This window comes from Typha latifolia, chromosome 12 (genome assembly GCF_019914945.1).
Source record: "Typha latifolia isolate L0001 chromosome 12, TyphaL0001v2, whole genome shotgun sequence".
Taxonomy (NCBI): domain Eukaryota; kingdom Viridiplantae; phylum Streptophyta; class Magnoliopsida; order Poales; family Typhaceae; genus Typha; species Typha latifolia.
The window spans coordinates 7,635,782-7,656,194 of NC_133097.1; the positions used below are offsets into that span (position 1 = coordinate 7,635,782).

Sequence of the window (20,413 nt, forward strand, 5' to 3'; positions counted from 1 at the left end):
ATCGCATTGCTAAGCCATCAACCGAATTGAGCCAAGACACCAAACTACCAACCACCAAACAATTTCTCCACAATATTGTTTGGGGTTGGAGTTAGGTAGTTATTCTCAAAAACACTGGGAAAAAAGATCCCATGTAAGTAGGGGTGAAAACGGATCGGATACGGATCGGATAGTACTCAACCTATATCAGGATCCATATTTTTAGTCCGGATTCGGATACGAATATTAGACGGATAGCAAAATTTAAAACCATATCCTAACTAAACGGATACGGATAATTTTCGGATAGAGGATCGAATCTTAAACGGATATTGATTGAATTTAAAATAATTATAATATTTTATTTATATATAATTAACACAAAATTATTAAGAGTTTTATGATAAATAAATGTTTTGTATGTCAAATTTATAAAATTAGAGAAATTAATCTCTATAAATAATATATAATGTATTATTAGTAATAATATTAATATTTACTATTTAAATAAGCAAACTAAAAAAATGTAAATCATTTACAAAAATATGTGGATAAACGGATATCTGATATCCGTATCCGAATCCGAAAAATATATCCGACCCATATCTGAATCCGTATCCGAATTTTTTTCAAAAGTTCTATCCGTATCTGAATCCGTATCCGAATCGGATAGAAATTTTTTATCCGAATCCGATCTGAATCGGGTCGGATAGCGGGTCGGGTCGGAGTTAAAGAGCAGGTCTCGGCGGCGTTTGATAAATTGATTATTCATTAATTGATAAAAAAAAAACATGGATATGACATACAATGTCTTGCCACATTATTAAATCGTGGATCCTAATTAATTCAAACTCAGCCAAGAAATAGCTACAACCTCTCTCGACTGTTAGAAAATCCACACACCAAAACCCAAATTAACCGTACAACATTTGAAAAATGCACCAAATGGACGATCAGATCTAGCACTTGGGGAGATCGGACGGCGGAGGCAGCAGCTTCTGGTTGGGGAGGCTCCCGTCCAGCACCAGCCACGCCATTTTGAGACCCCAGCTTGTATGCACCTCCAAGTGGCAATGCATGAACCACACACCTTCATGGCCCAACCATTCCACGTCATCAGTAACCACCAATAACAAATTAGTTACACAAAAAAAATATATATATGAACTAAAGAATAAAAAATTGATCCTCCCTAATTTTTACATATATATTTCAAAATTAACACCTCCTTTTCTAGTTTTATTTGCAAAAACGTGGAAATAAGGTAAAAATAAGAGGTCATTTGTAATAAGACGAAAATGTAAGTGCTTCCATTATAAAAAAAAAAGAAAGCCCAATTTATATATATATATATATATATATATATATATATATATACACACTAAGCTACTTACCCGGGTTATCAGCTCGGAATCTAACAGCCACCCAGCCGCCGGCCGGAACTCCGACAGTGTTACGCTCGACCGGATCGATAAGGTTAAATCCAACCGGATCCTTAACCGGATCAAAATTCCCAAATCCTTGGCCTACAACGAAGAAGTTGAAGCCATGCAGGTGCAAAGGGTGGCTCTCAGCACCCAATATACTCGTATCCTGCATCACTAACTCCACGCTCGTGTTAAAAGGCAGCACCAAAACCTTCGTCCCATTGCTCACAAACGTATTGTTCGGTGGATTTCCAGTGTAATTGAACGGCATTAGAGGAATTATTGGGAAATCCGAAGCGTATACGCCTTTCGACTTCCCGGAGAAGTGCGATTGGAGCAGCGCTGTGGTCGGCAAGGCGAACGACACATTGTTCACCGTGGCGGCGAACTTGGTCCCATTAGGACCCTGACACGTCTGGTTCTCAGGGCACGGGCTCGCACCGAGCCCGACGGTGAACAGGAACTTCCGGTCGATATTCTCGGGCACGTTGGCCGGAAACCGGGACGAGGCGAGGCTGCGGAGCTTGCGGGTGAAGTTTGCGACGAACGACGTGTCGTTGACGGCGGGGAGGGTCGGTTTGTAGAGGGGGAGGTTCTTACTGAAGGAAGAGTGAGAAGGAGTATCGTTAGGGTTTTGGTATTCGAGGAAGGCGGCGACGGTGGTGTTGTCGAAGGTACCGCTGCCGCTGGAGTAGGGTTTGGCGGCCATGAGGAAGGTGGCGTTGGGGAAATAGGGTTTGGTGTGGAGGAGGAGGTTGGTGGTCTGGCCCGGGGCGATGGTGAGGGTGGTGGTGTCGAATGGCTTGACGTAGACGGCATCGACGTCGACGACGGTGACGGTGTGGTTGGCGATGGCGAAGAAGAGCTCGTCGTTGAGTGCAGCGTTGATGATACGGAGGAGGTACGATCTTCCGGGCTTCACTTTGAGTTTGAACGTATCTGCCATGCATGCACACATGCAAATTAATACATTATAAGTTGTTAACGGGGAAGTTTAAATAATTTAATTTATGAATACTTGACACCCTAAAAAGTTTCTTTTTATTTATTCATACTACGTACCTTTAGCTGAGCAATTGTACAAGTAACCGGGAAGCCCATTAATTGTATACGCATCTGAGACATTTGGGCCTCCACCACTCTGCAGAGCTTGGCTAATTACTGCCTCCGTGTCAGCATTCCACCACTCACCTATTAATATTATTTCATCTTGTCAACCTTTTAATCCTAATCAAAGTACGTATCAAAACTTAATTTAAAGATCGATGATAGAAAGATATATACCGAAGACGATGGGGACTTCTTTATAGGGTTTGGCAAATGGGTATTCCACTCCAAGCTTTGGAAGAATTATGATTGGCCCATAGAGAGTGGCCCTTAGCCATGAGATGTGTGCATGCCAAAATAGAGTCCCTCTCTGGCCCACTATCGTAAAGTTGTATACATAACTCTGGCCTGTTTGGATTGGGCATTGGGTTATATAAGCTGGCCCATCGGCCCATCCGCTCCTAAGCTGCCGAACTCCATGCCTATTTATATATGTATATTAATTTCATCCAATCAAATAATTACTTGGCAAATATTAATCATATTGAATGAGAACATATAGAGGAGTTACGTTACATACCAATGCAACGTGATATTACTTGGGACATGGTTAACCACCTTAACGACCACCCGGTCGCCTTCCCGGGCGACGATCTTAGGGCCCGGAAACCGACCGTTGACGGTCACGATGCTCTTCGTGTGACACAGTCTCGTCACGTTCGCCATTTGAATCTGCAAGCATTAGTATTTATTGAGTAAGGTATTCTTAATTAGTAGTATTACTTTTAATGGAGTAGCTAAGAAAACTGACGCACGTCGAACTTGTAGTGCCTAGTGATGCCGGTTTGCTGGGCACGTATCAAACATGGTAAGAGAAACAAAGCGAGAGCACTGATCATCAGGAGAGATGAAGGTAGAAGAGAAGAAGCCATTCTACTAGCTATATATAGGAGCAGTAAGAGCTATAAGATTTCGTCACTCTTGGGATATTGGACATGATGAGTTCTAGGGACCTCCATTTATAGAAATTAATAGATCGCAGTGGAGATCTATCTTGGAGTGTTGCATGTTTGGTGGACAACGAGGGTCACTTCCAAGGATAATGCTGGCCCAGTTTAGCTTCAGAGTGTGGCTAAAGTCAATCCAAATATGTTCAATTTGACTACACTAAAGACCACGCTGCCCATAGGGATAATCAATATTACACCATGATAGGAGACACCAGTACACCACCAACCATGGTAAGAAGGCAATTTCCTTTCATGTTGAAGGGCAATGCTATACCTCATTGCTATTCTGTCCTCACTATATGCTCCTAACTCTATTCTTAGATAACAAGGGAATAGAAGACGACTCAAATCACATCAATAAATTTATATTAAGAGGTGGAGATAAAGACATGCATGGTATATTAAACTTTAATCTTCTACTGTAGTTTTCTAGAAATTGGATTGACTACTGATGGATTCAGGCTAGCTCGCTAGTTGGTGAAGACCTTGATGGTTGGTGAGAGTATTCTTTCTTTCTTTCAATCTTCTACATGTTTCTAAGCAAAGAAGGATGTCTTAACTGACTCACTTTCTTAAGCTAGCTACCCTTTTTCATATGTATTCTACACCTAGCTCACAGGGGTTGGATGATCAATCATGCATGTACCTAATGTAGTTGAATCCATGATGATTTGATAGGAGTAAAAGTTTTCATGATAGAGATCTCACCAGGCAAAGTGACATGCAGGCTTTTTGTTGGGACGTTTGCTTTGAACAAAGTACAATATTTATTGTGTATCTTAGAAACAAAAACTAATGCTCCTCATTGTGGATCCACTATTCAAGATACGTTGCATAGGGGTGCAAAATAGACGAGCTCTCTATGGTCGAGCTTAAATTGAAAAAAAAATAAGCCTAATTATAAAGCAAGTTTGAATTAAATAATTTTAATTTAAGTGACTTTTGAGCTCGATACTAAATGAGCTTATCAATAAATTTTTGAGCTTATATTAATTTAAATTTAAATTGAGCCTAATCGATTTTGAGTTGAATCGTAATTAGAGTATGCTTGATTTAATGATAGAAGGCAAAAGAACTAACATAGTAAAATTAGGAGCCCTTAGATCTTAATATAAAGAACCATATCCATCACATAACTATAAATTAAGTTTGAATGGACTCACTTTTGCACCAAACTTGATCAAGCAGAGCAGAGCTTGAGTTTGGCTCAATTTTTTTGACAGCCCTAGGTTTATATGCTGTAAATTTTATAGAATGGCTTTTTGTGTGTATTCCAATTGTGCAAACTTATAATTTGAAATAGTAGAACAAATTGATCCCTCTCAAAATAATTTTTATTTAATAGACAAAAAGACACGACACCCTTTACTCCAGAAGAACATATACAAATAAGAATAACGATATTTTGTATCTTTCGTAAATAATTTGATAAAATTTAGTAATTAATTAGTTAATTTTGAGGGATGCCTATATAAAAAAAAAAAAATAAGTGTTTTAAGACGTACAAAAACCAAGTGTTTCGATGTACGTGAAAAGATCAACTTTTGAGGACATGATGTAAATAATAGATTTTAAGAGGGTATTCATGGAAAACAAATTATAAGATCTTTAAGCCAATGTCCATAATATAAGTCCAGTCCGAAGTTTTATTGGGCTTGGGCTGACTTTGTAGTCATATATGTAGATTTGTTGTTGATTGCCTTGCTTGTATATGAGCCGGTCCATTTAAAAGTAACCATTTTTTAATACGGCCCAAGCCCACTCTTATCCACGTTATGATCCGGATACCATCTCCGGCTAATGACTTCTGCCGTCATCATCTCGCTTCCCTCCTCGCCACGCTCATCTCCTCTGCCCGTCATTTCCCCTGTTGTGTCCTTCACTCAAATCTCCATCCAATCCCTATCTCCCGTCGCATCTTCTAGATCGCAGGTATTTCTACAAACCCTAGCTCGAATTCCTTCAAACCAGGTAATTATACCTCTTTGATCCATTAGGGAAGCACGTCCTCTGGATTCAATGTGACGATCGCGATGAAACCTCGATTCAGAGTGTTGTGGAAGCTAGGGTTTCGTTACATTTCTTCTCTACGTAGTAGTTGTTTAATTCTGCGATATTTTACTTCGTTTTTCAATTATCAGAGGAGGAGGTTACAGATGTGTGAAGTTAAAGAGGCATTATTTATGCTGAAATTTTACAAGAGTAAGCTCAAGTTCTATGTTTGATGTTGATTTAATAAATTTGTATAGATTAATTATTCATGTGAGAAAGGATGAATAAGTTAAACTTTTATGAGATTCTTGATCATCATGTGTTTAATTGAAGACAATTTGTGAGCCGGAGAGATATCCTCTTTGTGGTATGTACCAACATGCAATGAGTATGCAGTGCAAGCATATAAAAGATAAGATGTTGTGAATGGTACCATCTTGACAGCTTTGGCGAATCCTCGAAGTAATAAAATAAATAAAATAAAAAGATAAAACTACCATTTAAAGAAGATAAGGATAGTTTGGTAAATTGGAATTTTTTTTTCGTCTAAAATATAACTACTCACATAATTTGATGTGATAATTTTAGGCAATTTGTAGTAAATTCATACAATCCAATCTCGAGTATAAGAAAAGCGTGTTTGTGATATTTTTAATCGTTTCAGAAGATTTATTAATCAGAAAAAGAAAATAGTTCAACAGTGAAATATTAAAAATGATGACAGTTAGGGGTTTAAGTATAATTAACCCTTATAAAAATCACAAATTTTGAATAATACAAAGAGAGAAATTAATCCTACGAAATATCTAATTTAAGTGATCTCCTATAAAGTTTGGTTCCAATCCGTTACGGACCCAGATCCGACTAGATCCGGATTGATCTATGTGTAAGAAAATTATGAAATTTTAGGTGATGGTAGCCTCACGAGATAGAATTCTAATAGCTCTAGTTTCACATTAATCGAATGTCCGGATGAAAAGATATAATTAAAATAGTAGAAAAATGTCAAAATAAAGCAAAATGGTAAATATTCGATCTTGCGGCAGTCATCGGAGGGTGGCGGACGGCTAATGGTGGCGGTGGACGGCCGTATAGTAGGGTGGCTGCTGAAGGTGATGATGGCTATGGGTTGGAGGTAGAATTTGGGTTTTTAACTTAGATCTACTCCTAAGAAAATAAAGACGATCTAACGACTATGATAAAAATAATAAATGTGAGAATAAGAAAATAAATCAATTAATAAATCAATTAATTCTCAATGCTTGAATGTTTAGATAAATAAAGCTCAACCCCTCTATATATAGAGGTCGGGTACAATGAGTCATAGTTGAATTTAGCCATAAATGCTTATTCGATTCTAACTAGGATTTATCTAAAAAATTTACTTGACTTAATTAAACTTACCTTAAAGGCATATATGACTTAATTAAACTTGCTTTAGAGGCTTACATGACTTAATTAAACTTGCTTTAATAGCTTATATGATTTAATTAGGCTCACCTTAAAAGTTTAGATTAAAGATAAATTTAGCTAAATCAACATTTCTTATCATTCTCGAAATATTTCTTCATTATTTCATTGATGGAATCCTAATATGGAGAAACCTTAAATATGAAAGTTGTAGATTGAGAAGTCTTCAATTTTCTTCAAGTGGTCTCACAATAGTCGGTCTATTGATAGATATCTGCGTACTATTTTCTTAAAACTGCGCAGAAGTTAATAAATTTAGCTAACTAAATAGACTCTAACTTACTTGAATTCTAACTAAATTATATAAGAAGAATAAAAAAATAATAACTAGACTCGATCCATCAAATCCAATATCTCCATAATGCAATCCGATCTGATCCGGTTCACATCACAATCTTTTTCTTAAATACATGTGAGATGAACTTTGGCATCTTTTTAAAGTTGAGAGTGAAGAGGGAAGCTGTGTACCATAGTTCTTGGGGATAAGAGGTCAAAGAAAAGGCTGAAGATGAGAAGAATAAGAGAGAAAAAAGAGAAGAAAAGGAAGAGAAGAAAAAGAGGAGACGTGTCTCTCGTTTATTCTCGCTTATGTTATAGCATGGGTGGAGTGAAAGATAATATTGTCTAATTAATACTTGATAAGAGTGGATGGATAATTTTAATTTATTAATTAATAAATTTAAAAATTGAGTATATTTCTTTCAATTATAGGGAGATAAAAATATAACATTAAAATATATATTAACGACGTGTAAGAGCTTATATGTTTTTAAAAATCTAGAATGTGCTTTATACGTTTTTACGGTAAAAGAGTGTAAATTAAAACTGAGTTGTAATAAGTGGCACAAAATGTAATTAACCGTATAATAAAATATCTGAAATAAAGAACAAAGTAGGTATCCAGTCCATTAAAATTATTTATTATTCATTAAATAATAAAAAAAACATGGATATGAGATACAATGTCTTGCCGCATTATCAAATCGTGGATCCTAATTAATATCAAACTCAGCCAAGAAACAACTACAACCTCTCTCGACTGTTGGCAAATCCACACACCAAAACCCAAATTAATGGTACAATATCTGAAAAATGCACCAAATCGACGAACAGATCTAGCACTTGGGGAGATCGGATGGCGGAGGCGGCAGCTTCTGGTTGGGGAGGCTCCCGTCCAGCACCAGCCACGCCATTTTGAGACCCCAGCTTGTGTGCACCTCCAAGTGGCAATGCATGAACCACACACCTTCATGGCACCACCATTCCACGTCATCAGTAACAACCAATCACAAATTAGTTACACAAAAAAAATGAACTAAAGAATAAAAATTGATCCTTACTAATTTTTACATATATATTTCAAAATTAACACCTCCTTTTCTAGTTTTATTTGCAAAAACGTGGAAAACAAGGTAAAAAATAAGAGGTCGTTTGTAACAAGACGAAAAACGAAGCCCAATTTTCTACGACAATATATATATATATATATATACACACTAAGCTACTTACCCGGGTTATCAGCTCGGAATCTAATAGCCACCCAGCCGCCGGCCGGAACTCCGACAGTGTTACGCTCGACCGGATCGATAAGGTTAAATCCAACCGGATCCTTAACCGGATCAAAATTCCCAAATCCTTGGCCTACAACGAAGAAGTTGAAGCCATGCAGGTGCAAAGGGTGGCTCTCAGCACCCAATATACTCGTATCCTGCATCACTAACTCCACGCTCGTGTTAAAAGGCAGCACCAAAACCTTCGTCCCATTGCTCACAAACGTATTGTTCGGTGGATTTCCAGTGTAATTGAACGGCATTAGAGGAATTATTGGGAAATCCGAAGCGTATACGCCTTTCGACTTCCCGGAGAAGTGCGATTGGAGCAGCGCTGTGGTCGGCAAGGCGAACGACACATTGTTCACCGTGGCGGCGAACTTGGTCCCATTAGGACCCTGACACGTCTGGTTCTCAGGGCACGGGCTCGCACCGAGCCCGACGGTGAACAGGAACTTCCGGTCGATATTCTCGGGCACGTTGGCCGGAAACCGGGACGAGGCGAGGCTGCGGAGCTTGCGGGTGAAGTTTGCGACGAACGACGTGTCGTTGACGGCGGGGAGGGTCGGTTTGTAGAGGGGGAGGTTCTTACTGAAGGAAGAGTGAGAAGGAGTATCGTTAGGGTTTTGGTATTCGAGGAAGGCGGCGACGGTGGTGTTGTCGAAGGTACCGCTGCCGCTGGAGTAGGGTTTGGCGGCCATGAGGAAGGTGGCGTTGGGGAAATAGGGTTTGGTGTGGAGGAGGAGGTTGGTGGTCTGGCCCGGGGCGATGGTGAGGGTGGTGGTGTCGAATGGCTTGACGTAGACGGCATCGACGTCGACGACGGTGACGGTGTGGTTGGCGATGGCGAAGAAGAGCTCGTCGTTGAGTGCAGCGTTGATGATACGGAGGAGGTACGATCTTCCGGGCTTCACTTTGAGTTTGAACGTATCTGCCATGCATGCACACATGCAAATTAATACATTATAAGTTGTTAACGGGGAAGTTTAAATAATTTAATTTATGAATACTTGACACCCTAAAAAGTTTCTTTTTATTTATTCATACTACGTACCTTTAGCTGAGCAATTGTACAAGTAACCGGGAAGCCCATTAATTGTATACGCATCTGAGACATTTGGGCCTCCACCACTCTGCAGAGCTTGGCTAATTACTGCCTCCGTGTCAGCATTCCACCACTCACCTATTAATATTATTTCATCTTGTCAACCTTTTAATCCTAATCAAAGTACGTATCAAAACTTAATTTAAAGATCGATGATAGAAAGATATATACCGAAGACGATGGGGACTTCTTTATAGGGTTTGGCAAATGGGTATTCCACTCCAAGCTTTGGAAGAATTATGATTGGCCCATAGAGAGTGGCCCTTAGCCATGAGATGTGTGCATGCCAAAATAGAGTCCCTCTCTGGCCCACTATCGTAAAGTTGTATACATAACTCTGGCCTGTTTGGATTGGGCATTGGGTTATATAAGCTGGCCCATCGGCCCATCCGCTCCTAAGCTGCCGAACTCCATGCCTATTTATATATGTATATTAATTTCATCCAATCAAATAATTACTTGGCAAATATTAATCATATTGAATGAGAACATATAGAGGAGTTACGTTACATACCAATGCAACGTGATATTACTTGGGACATGGTTAACCACCTTAACGACCACCCGGTCGCCTTCCCGGGCGACGATCTTAGGGCCCGGAAACCGACCGTTGACGGTCACGATGCTCTTCGTGTGACACAGTCTCGTCACGTTCGCCATTTGAATCTGCAAGCATTAGTATTTATTGAGTAAGGTATTCTTAATTAGTAGTATTACTTTTAATGGAGTAGCTAAGAAAACTGACGCACGTCGAACTTGTAGTGCCTAGTGATGCCGGTTTGCTGGGCACGTATCAAACATGGTAAGAGAAACAAAGCGAGAGCACTGATCATCAGGAGAGATGAAGGTAGAAGAGAAGAAGCCATTTTACTAGCTATATATAGGAGCAGTAAGAGCTATAAGATTTCGTCACTCTTGGGATATTGGACATGATGAGTTCTAGGGACCTCCATTTATAGAAATTAATAGATCGCAGTGGAGATCTATCTTGGAGTGTTGCATGTTTGGTGGACAACGAGGGTCACTTCCAAGGATAATGCTGGCCCAGTTTAGCTTCAGAGTGTGGCTAAAGTCAATCCAAATATGTTCAATTTGACTACACTAAAGACCACGCTGCCCATAGGGATAATCAATATTACACCATGATAGGAGACACCAGTACACCACCAACCATGGTAAGAAGGCAATTTCCTTTCATGTTGAAGGGCAATGCTATACCTCATTGCTATTCTGTCCTCACTATATGCTCCTAACTCTATTCTTAGATAACAAGGGAATAGAAGACGACTCAAATCACATCAATAAATTTATATTAAGAGGTGGAGATAAAGACATGCATGGTATATTAAACTTTAATCTTCTACTGTAGTTTTCTAGAAATTGGATTGACTACTGATGGATTCAGGCTAGCTCGCTAGTTGGTGAAGACCTTGATGGTTGGTGAGAGTATTCTTTCTTTCTTTCAATCTTCTACATGTTTCTAAGCAAAGAAGGATGTCTTAACTGACTCACTTTCTTAAGCTAGCTACCCTTTTTCATATGTATTCTACACCTAGCTCACAGGGGTTGGATGATCAATCATGCATGTACCTAATGTAGTTGAATCCATGATGATTTGATAGGAGTAAAAGTTTTCATGATAGAGATCTCACCAGGCAAAGTGACATGCAGGCTTTTTGTTGGGACGTTTGCTTTGAACAAAGTACAATATTTATTGTGTATCTTAGAAACAAAAACTAATGCTCCTCATTGTGGATCCACTATTCAAGATACGTTGCATAGGGGTGCAAAATAGACGAGCTCTCTATGGTCGAGCTTAAATTGAAAAAAAAAAATAAGCCTAATTATAAAGCAAGTTTGAATTAAATAATTTTAATTTAAGTGACTTTTGAGCTCGATACTAAATGAGCTTATCAATAAATTTTGAGCTTATATTAATTTAAATTTAAATTGAGCCTAATCGATTTTGAGTTGAATCGTAATTAGAGTATGCTTGATTTAATGATAGAAGGCAAAAGAACTAACATAGTAAAATTAGGAGCCCTTAGATCTTAATATAAAGAACCATATCCATCACATAACTATAAATTAAGTTTGAATGGACTCACTTTTGCACCAAACTTGATCAAGCAGAGCAGAGCTTGAGTTTGGCTCAATTTTTTTGACAGCCCTAGGTTTATATGCTGTAAATTTTATAGAATGGCTTTTTGTGTGTATTCCAATTGTGCAAACTTATAATTTGAAATAGTAGAACAAATTGATCCCTCTCAAAATAATTTTTATTTAATAGACAAAAAGACACGACACCCTTTACTCCAGAAGAACATATACAAATAAGAATAACGATATTTTGTATCTTTCGTAAATAATTTGATAAAATTTAGTAATTAATTAGTTAATTTTGAGGGATGCCTATATAAAAAAAAATAAGTGTTTTAAGACGTACAAAAACCAAGTGTTTCGATGTACGTGAAAAAGATCAACTTTTGAGGACATGATGTAAATAATAGATTTTAAGAGGGTATTCATGGAAAACAAATTATAAGATCTTTAAGCCAATGTCCATAATATAAGTCCAGTCCGAAGTTTTATTGGGCTTGGGCTGACTTTGTAGTCATATATGTAGATTTGTTGTTGATTGCCTTGCTTGTATATGAGCCGGTCCATTTAAAAGTAACCATTTTTTAATACGGCCCAAGCCCACTCTTATCCACGTTATGATCCGGATACCATCTCCGGCTAATGACTTCTGCCGTCATCATCTCGCTTCCCTCCTCGCCACGCTCATCTCCTCTGCCCGTCATTTCCCCTGTTGTGTCCTTCACTCAAATCTCCATCCAATCCCTATCTCCCGTCGCATCTTCTAGATCGCAGGTATTTCTACAAACCCTAGCTCGAATTCCTTCAAACCAGGTAATTATACCTCTTTGATCCATTAGGGAAGCACGTCCTCTGGATTCAATGTGACGATCGCGATGAAACCTCGATTCAGAGTGTTGTGGAAGCTAGGGTTTCGTTACATTTCTTCTCTACGTAGTAGTTGTTTAATTCTGCGATATTTTACTTCGTTTTTCAATTATCAAGAGGAGGAGGTTACAGATGTGTGAAGTTAAAGAGGCATTATTTATGCTGAAATTTTACAAGAGTAAGCTCAAGTTCTATGTTTGATGTTGATTTAATAAATTTGTATAGATTAATTATTCATGTGAGAAAGGATGAATAAGTTAAACTTTTATGAGATTCTTGATCATCATGTGTTTAATTGAAGACAATTTGTGAGCCGGAGAGATATCCTCTTTGTGGTATGTACCAACATGCAATGAGTATGCAGTGCAAGCATATAAAAGATAAGATGTTGTGAATGGTACCATCTTGACAGCTTTGGCGAATCCTCGAAGTAATAAAATAAATAAAATAAAAAGATAAAACTACCATTTAAAGAAGATAAGGATAGTTTGGTAAATTGGAATTTTTTTCGTCTAAAATATAACTACTCACATAATTTGATGTGATAATTTTAGGCAATTTGTAGTAAATTCATACAATCCAATCTCGAGTATAAGAAAAGCGTGTTTGTGATATTTTTAATCGTTTCAGAAGATTTATTAATCAGAAAAAGAAAATAGTTCAACAGTGAAATATTAAAAATGATGACAGTTAGGGGTTTAAGTATAATTAACCCTTATAAAAATCACAAATTTTGAATAATACAAAGAGAGAAATTAATCCTACGAAATATCTAATTTAAGTGATCTCCTATAAAGTTTGGTTCCAATCCGTTACGGACCAGATCTGACTAGATCTGGATTGATCTATGTGTAAGAAAATTATGAAATTTTAGGTGATGGTAGCCTCACGAGATAGAATTCTAATAGCTCTAGTTTCACATTAATCGAATGTCCGGATGAAAAGATATAATTAAAATAGTAGAAAAATGTCAAAATAAAGCAAAATGGTAAATATTCGATCTTGCGGCAGTCATCGGAGGGTGGCGGACGGCTAATGGTGGCGGTGGACGGCCGTATAGTAGGGTGGCTGCTGAAGGTGATGATGGCTATGGGTTGGAGGTAGAATTTGGGTTTTTAACTTAGATCTACTCCTAAGAAAATAAAGACGATCTAACGACTATGATAAAAATAATAAATGTGAGAATAAGAAAATAAATCAATTAATAAATCAATTAATTCTCAATGCTTGAATGTTTAGATAAATAAAGCTCAACCCCTCTATATATAGAGGTCGGGTACAATGAGTCATAGTTGAATTTAGCCATAAATGCTTATTCGATTCTAACTAGGATTTATCTAAAAAATTTACTTGACTTAATTAAACTTACCTTAAAGGCATATATGACTTAATTAAACTTGCTTTAGAGGCTTACATGACTTAATTAAACTTGCTTTAATAGCTTATATGATTTAATTAGGCTCACCTTAAAAGTTTAGATTAAAGATAAATTTAGCTAAATCAACATTTCTTATCATTCTCGAAATATTTCTTCATTATTTCATTGATGGAATCCTAATATGGAGAAACCTTAAATATGAAAGTTGTAGATTGAGAAGTCTTCAATTTTCTTCAAGTGGTCTCACAATAGTCGGTCTATTGATAGATATCTGCGTACTATTTTCTTAAAACTGCGCAGAAGTTAATAAATTTAGCTAACTAAATAGACTCTAACTTACTTGAATTCTAACTAAATTATATAAGAAGAATAAAAAAATAATAACTAGACTCGATCCATCAAATCCAATATCTCCATAATGCAATCCGATCTGATCCGGTTCACATCACAATCTTTTCTTAAATACATGTGAGATGAACTTTGGCATCTTTTAAAGTTGAGAGTGAAGAGGGAAGCTGTGTACCATAGTTCTTGGGGATAAGAGGTCAAAGAAAAGGCTGAAGATGAGAAGAATAAGAGAGAAAAAGAGAAGAAAAGGAAGAGAAGAAAAGAGGAGACGTGTCTCTCGTTTATTCTCGCTTATGTTATAGCATGGGTGGAGTGAAAGATAATATTGTCTAATTAATACTTGATAAGAGTGGATGGATAATTTTAATTTATTAATTAATAAATTTAAAAATTGAGTATATTTCTTTCAATTATAGGGAGATAAAAATATAACATTAAAATATATATTAACGACGTGTAAGAGCTTATATGTTTTTAAAAATCTAGAATGTGCTTTATACGTTTTTACGGTAAAAGAGTGTAAATTAAAACTGAGTTGTAATAAGTGGCACAAAATGTAATTAACCGTATAATAAAATATCTGAAATAAAGAACAAAGTAGGTATCCAGTCCATTAAAATTATTTATTATTCATTAAATAATAATAAAAAAAACATGGATATGAGATACAATGTCTTGCCGCATTATCAAATCGTGGATCCTAATTAATATCAAACTCAGCCAAGAAACAACTACAACCTCTCTCGACTGTTGGCAAATCCACACACCAAAACCCAAATTAATGGTACAATATCTGAAAAATGCACCAAATCGACGAACAGATCTAGCACTTGGGGAGATCGGATGGCGGAGGCGGCAGCTTCTGGTTGGGGAGGCTCCCGTCCAGCACCAGCCACGCCATTTTGAGACCCCAGCTTGTGTGCACCTCCAAGTGGCAATGCATGAACCACACACCTTCATGGCACCACCATTCCACGTCATCAGTAACAACCAATCACAAATTAGTTACACAAAAAAAATGAACTAAAGAATAAAAAATTGATCCTTACTAATTTTTACATATATATTTCAAAATTAACACCTCCTTTTCTAGTTTTATTTGCAAAAACGTGGAAAACAAGGTAAAAAATAAGAGGTCGTTTGTAACAAGACGAAAAACGAAGCCCAATTTTCTACGACAATATATATATATATATATATACACACTAAGCTACTTACCCGGGTTATCAGCTCGGAATCTAATAGCCACCCAGCCGCCGGCCGGAACTCCGACAGTGTTACGCTCGACCGGATCGATAAGGTTAAATCCAACCGGATCCTTAACCGGATCAAAATTCCCAAATCCTTGGCCTACAACGAAGAAGTTGAAGCCATGCAGGTGCAAAGGGTGGCTCTCAGCACCCAATATACTCGTATCCTGCATCACTAACTCCACGCTCGTGTTAAAAGGCAGCACCAAAACCTTCGTCCCATTGCTCACAAACGTATTGTTCGGTGGATTTCCAGTGTAATTGAACGGCATTAGAGGAATTATTGGGAAATCCGAAGCGTATACGCCTTTCGACTTCCCGGAGAAGTGCGATTGGAGCAGCGCTGTGGTCGGCAAGGCGAACGACACATTGTTCACCGTGGCGGCGAACTTGGTCCCATTAGGACCCTGACACGTCTGGTTCTCAGGGCACGGGCTCGCACCGAGCCCGACGGTGAACAGGAACTTCCGGTCGATATTCTCGGGCACGTTGGCCGGAAACCGGGACGAGGCGAGGCTGCGGAGCTTGCGGGTGAAGTTTGCGACGAACGACGTGTCGTTGACGGCGGGGAGGGTCGGTTTGTAGAGGGGGAGGTTCTTACTGAAGGAAGAGTGAGAAGGAGTATCGTTAGGGTTTTGGTATTCGAGGAAGGCGGCGACGGTGGTGTTGTCGAAGGTACCGCTGCCGCTGGAGTAGGGTTTGGCGGCCATGAGGAAGGTGGCGTTGGGGAAATAGGGTTTGGTGTGGAGGAGGAGGTTGGTGGTCTGGCCCGGGGCGATGGTGAGGGTGGTGGTGTCGAATGGCTTGACGTAGACGGCATCGACGTCGACGACGGTGACGGTGTGGTTGGCGATGGCGAAGAAGAGCTCGTCGTTGAGTGCAGCGTTGATGATACGGAGGAGGTACGATCTTCCGGGCTTCACTTTGAGTTTGAACGTATCTGCCATGCATGCACACATGCAAATTAATACATTATAAGTTGTTAACGGGGAAGTTTAAATAATTTAATTTATGAATACTTGACACCCTAAAAAGTTTCTTTTTATTTATTCATACTACGTACCTTTAGCTGAGCAATTGTACAAGTAACCGGGAAGCCCATTAATTGTATACGCATCTGAGACATTTGGGCCTCCACCACTCTGCAGAGCTTGGCTAATTACTGCCTCCGTGTCAGCATTCCACCACTCACCTATTAATATTATTTCATCTTGTCAACCTTTTAATCCTAATCAAAGTACGTATCAAAACTTAATTTAAAGATCGATGATAGAAAGATATATACCGAAGACGATGGGGACTTCTTTATAGGGTTTGGCAAATGGGTATTCCACTCCAAGCTTTGGAAGAATTATGATTGGCCCATAGAGAGTGGCCCTTAGCCATGAGATGTGTGCATGCCAAAATAGAGTCCCTCTCTGGCCCACTATCGTAAAGTTGTATACATAACTCTGGCCTGTTTGGATTGGGCATTGGGTTATATAAGCTGGCCCATCGGCCCATCCGCTCCTAAGCTGCCGAACTCCATGCCTATTTATATATGTATATTAATTTCATCCAATCAAATAATTACTTGGCAAATATTAATCATATTGAATGAGAACATATAGAGGAGTTACGTTACATACCAATGCAACGTGATATTACTTGGGACATGGTTAACCACCTTAACGACCACCCGGTCGCCTTCCCGGGCGACGATCTTAGGGCCCGGAAACCGACCGTTGACGGTCACGATGCTCTTCGTGTGACACAGTCTCGTCACGTTCGCCATTTGAATCTGCAAGCATTAGTATTTATTGAGTAAGGTATTCTTAATTAGTAGTATTACTTTTAATGGAGTAGCTAAGAAAACTGACGCACGTCGAACTTGTAGTGCCTAGTGATGCCGGTTTGCTGGGCACGTATCAAACATGGTAAGAGAAACAAAGCGAGAGCACTGATCATCAGGAGAGATGAAGGTAGAAGAGAAGAAGCCATTTTACTAGCTATATATAGGAGCAGTAAGAGCTATAAGATTTCGTCACTCTTGGGATATTGGACATGATGAGTTCTAGGGACCTCCATTTATAGAAATTAATAGATCGCAGTGGAGATCTATCTTGGAGTGTTGCATGTTTGGTGGACAACGAGGGTCACTTCCAAGGATAATGCTGGCCCAGTTTAGCTTCAGAGTGTGGCTAAAGTCAATCCAAATATGTTCAATTTGACTACACTAAAGACCACGCTGCCCATAGGGATAATCAATATTACACCATGATAGGAGACACCAGTACACCACCAACCATGGTAAGAAGGCAATTTCCTTTCATGTTGAAGGGCAATGCTATACCTCATTGCTATTCTGTCCTCACTATATGCTCCTAACTCTATTCTTAGATAACAAGGGAATAGAAGACGACTCAAATCACATCAATAAATTTATATTAAGAGGTGGAGATAAAGACATGCATGGTATATTAAACTTTAATCTTCTACTGTAGTTTTCTAGAAATTGGATTGACTACTGATGGATTCAGGCTAGCTCGCTAGTTGGTGAAGACCTTGATGGTTGGTGAGAGTATTCTTTCTTTCTTTCAATCTTCTACATGTTTCTAAGCAAAGAAGGATGTCTTAACTGACTCACTTTCTTAAGCTAGCTACCCTTTTTCATATGTATTCTACACCTAGCTCACAGGGGTTGGATGATCAATCATGCATGTACCTAATGTAGTTGAATCCATGATGATTTGATAGGAGTAAAAGTTTTCATGATAGAGATCTCACCAGGCAAAGTGACATGCAGGCTTTTTGTTGGGACGTTTGCTTTGAACAAAGTACAATATTTATTGTGTATCTTAGAAACAAAAACTAATGCTCCTCATTGTGGATCCACTATTCAAGATACGTTGCATAGGGGTGCAAAATAGACGAGCTCTCTATGGTCGAGCTTAAATTGAAAAAAAAAATAAGCCTAATTATAAAGCAAGTTTGAATTAAATAATTTTAATTTAAGTGACTTTTGAGCTCGATACTAAATGAGCTTATCAATAAATTTTTGAGCTTATATTAATTTAAATTTAAATTGAGCCTAATCGATTTTGAGTTGAATCGTAATTAGAGTATGCTTGATTTAATGATAGAAGGCAAAAGAACTAACATAGTAAAATTAGGAGCCCTTAGATCTTAATATAAAGAACCATATCCATCACATAACTATAAATTAAGTTTGAATGGACTCACTTTTGCACCAAACTTGATCAAGCAGAGCAGAGCTTGAGTTTGGCTCAATTTTTTTGACAGCCCTAGGTTTATATGCTGTAAATTTTATAGAATGGCTTTTTGTGTGTATTCCAATTGTGCAAACTTATAATTTGAAATAGTAGAACAAATTGATCCCTCTCAAAATAATTTTTATTTAATAGACAAAAAGACACGACACCCTTTACTCCAGAAGAACATATACAAATAAGAATAACGATATTTTGTATCTTTCGTAAATAATTTGATAAAATTTAGTAATTAATTAGTTAATTTTGAGGGATGCCTATATAAAAAAAAATAAGTGTTTTAAGACGTACAAAAACCAAGTGTTTCGATGTACGTGAAAAAGATCAACTTTTGAGGACATGATGTAAATAATAGATTTTAAGAGGGTATTCATGGAAAACAAATTATAAGATCTTTAAGCCAATGTCCATAATATAAGTCCAGTCCGAAGTTTTATTGGGCTTGGGCTGACTTTGTAGTCATATATGTAGATTTGTTGTTGATTGCCTTGCTTGTATATGAGCCGGTCCATTTAAAAGTAACCATTTTTTAATACGGCCCAAGCCCACTCTTATCCCATTTAAAAGTAAGGTATTCTTAATTAGTAGTATTACTTTTAATGGAGTAGCTAAGAAAACTGACGCACGTCGAACTTGTAGTGCCTAGTGATGCCGGTTTGCTGGGCACGTATCAAACATGGTAAGAGAAACAAAGCGAGAGCACTGATCATCAGGAGAGATGAAGGTAGAAGAGAAGAAGCCATTCTAGTAGCTATATATAGGAGCAGTAAGAGCTATAAGATTTCGTCACTCTTGGGATATTGGACATGATGAGTTCTAGGGACCTCCATTTATAGAAATTAATAGATCGCAGTGGAGATCTATCTTGGAGTGTTGCATGTTTGGTGGATTACGAGGGTCACTTCCAAGGATAATGCTGGCCCAGTTTAGCTTCAGAGTGTGGCTAAAGTCAATCCAAATATGTTTAATTTGACTGTCCTAAAGACCACGCTGCCCTTAGGGATAATCAATGTTACACCATGATAGGAAACACCAGTACACCACCAACCATGGTACAGAAGGCAATTTCCTTTCATGTTGAAGGGCAATGCTCCTCGTTGCTATTCTGTCCTCACTTTATGCGCCTAACTCTATTCTTAGATAACAAGGGAATAGAAGACAACTCAAATTACATCAATTAATTGTATTAAGGGGTAATGATAAAGACATGCATGGTATTTTAAACTTTAGTCTTCTACTGTATTTTTCTAGAAATTGGATTGACTACTGATGGATTAAGGCTAGCTAGCTAGTTGGTGAAGACCTTGATGGTTGGTGAGAGTATTCTTTCTTTCTTTCAATCTTCTACATGTTTCTAAGCAAAGAAGGATGTCTTAACTGACTCACTTTCTTAAGCTAGCTACCCTTTTTCATATGTATTCTACACCTAGCTCACAGGGGTTGGATGATCAATCATGCATGTACCTAATGTAGTTGAATCCATGATGATTTGATAGGAGTAAAAGTTTTCATGATAGAGATCTCACCAGGCAAAGTGATATGCAGGCTTTTTATTGGGTTGTTTCTTTTGAACAAAGTGCAATACTTATTATGTATTTTAGAAACAAAAATTGATGCTCCT

The 20,413-nt window shown here is 38.1% G+C and overlaps 3 protein-coding genes across 3 annotated transcripts; all 3 read right to left on the bottom strand.

Annotated features, from left to right (window-relative positions):
- Positions 1 to 730: 730 nt before the first annotated feature.
- On the bottom strand, positions 731 to 3,450 carry LOC140798456 (laccase-4-like). Its single transcript, XM_073152290.1, has 6 exons — positions 3,269 to 3,450; positions 3,034 to 3,185; positions 2,691 to 2,935; positions 2,469 to 2,597; positions 1,374 to 2,345; positions 731 to 1,069 (listed from the first exon to the last, which is right to left on the bottom strand). Exons 1-6 carry the CDS (start codon positions 3,383 to 3,385, stop codon positions 939 to 941), a joined length of 1,746 nt encoding a protein of 581 aa, XP_073008391.1. The 5' UTR covers positions 3,386 to 3,450; the 3' UTR covers positions 731 to 938.
- Positions 3,451 to 7,824: 4,374 nt separating this feature from the next.
- LOC140798432 (laccase-4-like) lies at positions 7,825 to 10,514 on the bottom strand. Its single transcript, XM_073152256.1, has 6 exons — positions 10,330 to 10,514; positions 10,095 to 10,246; positions 9,752 to 9,996; positions 9,530 to 9,658; positions 8,435 to 9,406; positions 7,825 to 8,171 (listed from the first exon to the last, which is right to left on the bottom strand). Exons 1-6 carry the CDS (start codon positions 10,444 to 10,446, stop codon positions 8,041 to 8,043), a joined length of 1,746 nt encoding a protein of 581 aa, XP_073008357.1. The 5' UTR covers positions 10,447 to 10,514; the 3' UTR covers positions 7,825 to 8,040.
- A 4,365-nt stretch (positions 10,515 to 14,879) lies between these two features.
- LOC140798474 (laccase-4-like) lies at positions 14,880 to 17,562 on the bottom strand. The gene is made up of 6 exons (XM_073152314.1): positions 17,387 to 17,562; positions 17,152 to 17,303; positions 16,809 to 17,053; positions 16,587 to 16,715; positions 15,492 to 16,463; positions 14,880 to 15,227 (listed from the first exon to the last, which is right to left on the bottom strand). Exons 1-6 carry the CDS (start codon positions 17,501 to 17,503, stop codon positions 15,097 to 15,099), a joined length of 1,746 nt encoding a protein of 581 aa, XP_073008415.1. The 5' UTR covers positions 17,504 to 17,562; the 3' UTR covers positions 14,880 to 15,096.
- Between the last annotated feature and the right edge of the window lie 2,851 nt (positions 17,563 to 20,413).

Bases quoted from the DNA above. Each gene is read 5' to 3' on its own strand.
- LOC140798456 (XM_073152290.1), bottom strand. From the start codon at position 3,385: ATGGCTTCTTCTCTTCTACCTTCATCTCTCCTGATGATCAGTGCTCTC. The intron at 2,936-3,033 runs GTATGTAACGTA...ATATATAAATAG, and splicing joins AGTAATATCACGTTGCATTG to GCATGGAGTTCGGCAGCTTA. The intron at 2,598-2,690 runs GTATATATCTTT...TAATATTAATAG, and splicing joins AGAAGTCCCCATCGTCTTCG to GTGAGTGGTGGAATGCTGAC.
- LOC140798432 (XM_073152256.1), bottom strand. From the start codon at position 10,446: ATGGCTTCTTCTCTTCTACCTTCATCTCTCCTGATGATCAGTGCTCTC. The intron at 9,997-10,094 runs GTATGTAACGTA...ATATATAAATAG, and splicing joins AGTAATATCACGTTGCATTG to GCATGGAGTTCGGCAGCTTA. The intron at 9,407-9,529 runs GTACGTAGTATG...CATGCATGGCAG, and splicing joins GTACAATTGCTCAGCTAAAG to ATACGTTCAAACTCAAAGTG.
- LOC140798474 (XM_073152314.1), bottom strand. From the start codon at position 17,503: ATGGCTTCTTCTCTTCTACCTTCATCTCTCCTGATGATCAGTGCTCTC. The intron at 16,716-16,808 runs GTATATATCTTT...TAATATTAATAG, and splicing joins AGAAGTCCCCATCGTCTTCG to GTGAGTGGTGGAATGCTGAC. The intron at 16,464-16,586 runs GTACGTAGTATG...CATGCATGGCAG, and splicing joins GTACAATTGCTCAGCTAAAG to ATACGTTCAAACTCAAAGTG.